At 43.2% G+C, this 4,125-nt stretch overlaps 1 protein-coding gene across 1 annotated transcript in view; it reads left to right on the top strand.

Annotated features, from left to right (window-relative positions):
* The first annotated feature begins 1,351 nt into the window (after nt 1-1,351).
* Nucleotides 1,352-4,125, top strand: part of ARX (aristaless related homeobox) — a 10,837-nt gene continuing 8,063 nt past the window's right edge. Inside the window, exons 1-2 of the mRNA XM_018561143.1 lie at nt 1,352-1,747; nt 2,595-3,375. Of these exons, the coding sequence (XP_018416645.1) occupies nt 1,561-1,747; nt 2,595-3,375 (968 nt within the window). The 5' untranslated portion in view covers nt 1,352-1,560. The remainder of the gene's footprint in view (nt 1,748-2,594; nt 3,376-4,125) is intronic.

Raw genomic sequence — 4,125 nt, 5'->3', positions numbered from 1 at the left:
TCAAAATAAATAAATGAAGCCGATTTTGATTTTGGGTTGATGTTGCTTGTATGTGACCACAGGGCAGGTGAATGTCACCCTGGACCAAAGCGACTGGTGTCAGTGACACACCACATAGGCCACTTTTGTGAGTTCGTGCGAACCCTAGGAGGCTGTCTGTCACACATTAGCTCGTGAAAGACTGATCCAGATGTGGATTACAGTCATAAGAAGTCCCAATTATGAATCCTTGTATTTTTAAATACTCACTGTAAGCGATTCAAGTATGCCTTTGTAAAATTTTAATGATACATTAAACCTGCCCTGGATCACTGCTAAACCTGGATCCAACGCCAATTATGTCACATCAGATTAATACTGATTATAGGATGATGCCATGGCGCCTACGAAGGAAAACCGGGCGCCAAGGAGATGCGACATTTGTGCTAAAGCTTAGAAAACAACTAGTTGCTGATGAACGAATTCAGATAATGGACATCGGGTTTTGTTCACCCATAGAGAACATGTTAGTCCCAGTCCAGTCCGCTATATTTAAGGGGGGGGGAAATCAAATTCACAAAAATAAAACAGTAAGCGATCTGCATTGTAGGTTGCCTCTGTGGATTCTAGTTGAGTCTTCTCATCCTTATTTAATAAGACATCGCCATTTGGTCATTTTGTTCCCATCTGATTGATCCCATTGTAATCAACAGGTTCACATTTGGACTGCATAAAATCAATTAAAACAAAGAAAAGGAATTTAATTCATTAACAAGGTCGCACCCAAGCCGCCATCGCCAATGTTGAAAAAAAAGAAAAAGATATATTTGTTTTATCAAATGTAATCTTTAATCAAATATTGCAGGAATTCATGTCTCAATATCTACTGACTTATAGAAGAATTTCCAATGATAATATATATTTTTTGCGTTAATATAATTATTTCAGATAAAATATATACAAAACTCTTTTTATTTCTCTGTTTCCTTATGAATATGTGTATTTGATCGCGGAAGTGCTGGCTTCTGCTTTTTATCCTATAGTATATTATGTGGGCTTGCTTATTTGTATGAATAGCGCAGTTTTGACAAACATTGTGTGCAATTGTGGTGTTATCAACCTATCCTACACTATCAAAATAAGATTTATGTCTGGGGACTATTTGTACATCCAAATCCCATCTCACGGGGCTGACCTTTTGGGTGAAAGAATTGAATATGGAATATGAAGCAATAATCCCATTTTGCTGATGAATCCATGATAATGAAGGGGGCTCCAGTCCATGCTTTGCTGACAGCCATTGGCTAATCTGTGTATGAAGAGTAGCAGAGCTTAAGGGAGCCAATCCAGTAGCTCCTTGTAACACGTGGAGGAGAGGGGCTCAGGAGCTGAGCTGTGCACTTCACTACACTACTTACTGGTGCCCTGATCAGGGAGAGGGGAGACAAGGGACTGATGTTGTGGGATTCTGCAAAGCCCTATAGGCTCACACACTCTCGCAGACAGCAGCAGCCTCAGCAGACCTGCCACTGACAAGTCCTTCTAGCAGCTCAGACAACAGGCAGCAACCAGATCAGCACCATGAGCAGCCAGTATCAGGAGGAGACAACTGAAAGGCCGGAATGCAAAAGTAAATCCCCAACTCTGCTCTCCTCTTACTGCATAGACAGTATCCTGGGCAGGAGAAGCCCCTGCAAAATGAGATTGCTCAGCGCCCAGAGCTTGCCCCCTCTGACCAGCAGGAGCGACCAGGACAAAACTTTGGAAGGTAAGAGACCCACACCCAAGTGCCACTTATCCCAGGCCTCCTCCTCACTGCAATCCTCAATGCTGCTGTGTCTTCTCACTCCTAGACTACAGGAAACTTTACTGACAAGTGGCAGGATGTTCACCATTGGGTTTCTGACACACTCCAAGGCAAAGATTTAATTCCCTGACATTTTATGCTAATCCAAATTCAACTGCTTTCATTTCATCAATTAGTGCTGACATGATTTCATACTAATAATATGCTATAATGGTGCACTGTTCGCTAGATTTATAGAGCTGACCCCTTTATTTATATTAGAGTGCTATTTGTGTTGTACAGTGTGTTTATATATATTTCCTTTTATTTTTAGAATTTAGCATTTATAATATAAGAATGTAATAGAGTAGTGTTACTGAACAGCGGACATCACCTGTAAATATACTTTTCTTTAGGTCTCTAAGCACTCTTTTGCACTAGAGGTTGACTGACCTGTTGTATGTCCCTGTCTGTATGTCCCCTCATAGCAGCTCGCAGTGTATGGCGCTTCTCCTGGGCCCGATCCTCGAATAACTCTTTCATTCTCAGCGCTGCGTCCATGTGCAGGAAATAATATCCCTTCAGATGTGGCTTTAATAAACATATGGTGGGTTGGAGGTGAAATCTCCTTGTACATGTGCTGAAATTCTTTGTTGACAGTAATTAGAACGTTTCCAGAGGCATCCAATTACCGGCACGATGATTTCAAACGTGTTTGTTAACTGTTCTGTTCATTCATAGCCCTGTATTATCCTAACTTGCAGTCATTGCCTTTATCCTGTTGATGTAATAAATGTCTTATCTGTTATCTCCATCCCTCTTTAATCAGGTTCCCCAAAGAACAACTCTCCCTTTGAGGCCGAGTTGCATCTGCCCCCGAAGTTGAGGAGGTTGTACGGTCCTGTGGGGGCAGCAGGTCGGCTACACATCCCATCGCTGCCCGACGCCAGGTCTGCAGTGGCCAGGTCGGATAAAACGGATCGCCTTGTCCTGTTGGGGGAGAGCAGCTGGGATAGCCACAACCTGAAGATCAGCCAGGCCCCCCAGGTCAGCATCAGCCGCAGTAAGTCGTACAGAGAGAATAGCGCCCCCCTGCTGAGAGACGACCAAAGTCCTGAGGGTCTCCAGCAGCAACATCAGACTGCTTCCACCACCCCTTGTCCCTCTCTGCAGGACAGACTGGGGGCACTCTCTCAGAACCCAGGGGATGAGGATGAGGACGACGAGGAGGATGAAGAGGAGGAGGATGAAGAGGAAGAGGATGAAGTAGACAAGCAGCAACATAATAATAATAACAATAACACCAGCAATTCTAACAGGGGACTCCTGAAAGAGCAGCTTCCACAGTACCAGCAACAGCAGCAGCAGCAGCAACAGCCGGGATGTGGTCCTGATGGAGACTTATCTCCCAAAGAGGAGCTTCTGCTCCATACTTCTGATGGAGATGGTAAAGATGGGGAGGACAGTGTGTGCCTGTCAGCTGGCAGTGACTCAGAGGAGGGCATGCTAAAGAGGAAACAGAGGAGGTATAGGACCACCTTCACCAGCTATCAGCTTGAAGAACTGGAGAGGGCATTCCAGAAGACCCACTACCCAGATGTCTTCACCAGGTAGATAACCTAAGGGAATGGGGGGCATAGTGCCATGGGTTCTGTAGGATTAACTGCCAGAGAAACTGCACAATCGGAGGGAAAAACTGTAATATTAAAGTACTACAAGTAGCAGCATGCCAAGCTATTACCTTCTACAGTAGACAGTTCAACAATCTATAGCAAATGGGACATTCTTCTAGCAGTGCCTATTTTGGTTTACTGTTCTGATCTTTTATTATTATCATTATTTTTTATTATTATTGATGATAATAATAATAATATAACTCCCATATACCGTGAATTTGTTCTTTATCCACACTCTTCCCAGCGCAGATTGATAGTTATGCCCCCGACCACAGGCAGGAAAGAGCTGTATATTTATATCCCCAGTGTTAGCTCTGTAGGGATCAGTTACACAGCAGTGTGTTGGGTAGTCTGGTATAGCCGCTCCCCAGACACCTGACCATTGTCATTTACTCCACAGCTCCAGTACAGGGACAGACACAAGCAGGGCCTTCACTCACAGGTATCAATCACCAACACCGAGATGGATTTAAAATAGTTACAAGAATAATAGGAGATTTCGTGCTGTTATTGGATGTGAACCCATCCGAAAAAAAGAGCAGATTCCACCACTGATTTACATATCATTTATTTATATCTTATTTATATATTTTATAGACATGAATAATACAGCAGTAAACATTTTATTCTGGAATAGGGACACAAGATGAAGCAGATGTCAAGCTTTGAAGCTATTTAAAACAT

The sequence above is a fragment of the Nanorana parkeri genome, unplaced genomic scaffold (assembly GCF_000935625.1).
Source record: "Nanorana parkeri isolate BGI_ZX_2015 unplaced genomic scaffold, ASM93562v1 scaffold503, whole genome shotgun sequence".
Lineage (NCBI taxonomy): Eukaryota > Metazoa > Chordata > Amphibia > Anura > Dicroglossidae > Nanorana > Nanorana parkeri.
The sequence above is the reverse complement of the archived record's forward strand: the minus strand, read 5'-3'. Positions and strand labels throughout refer to the sequence as shown.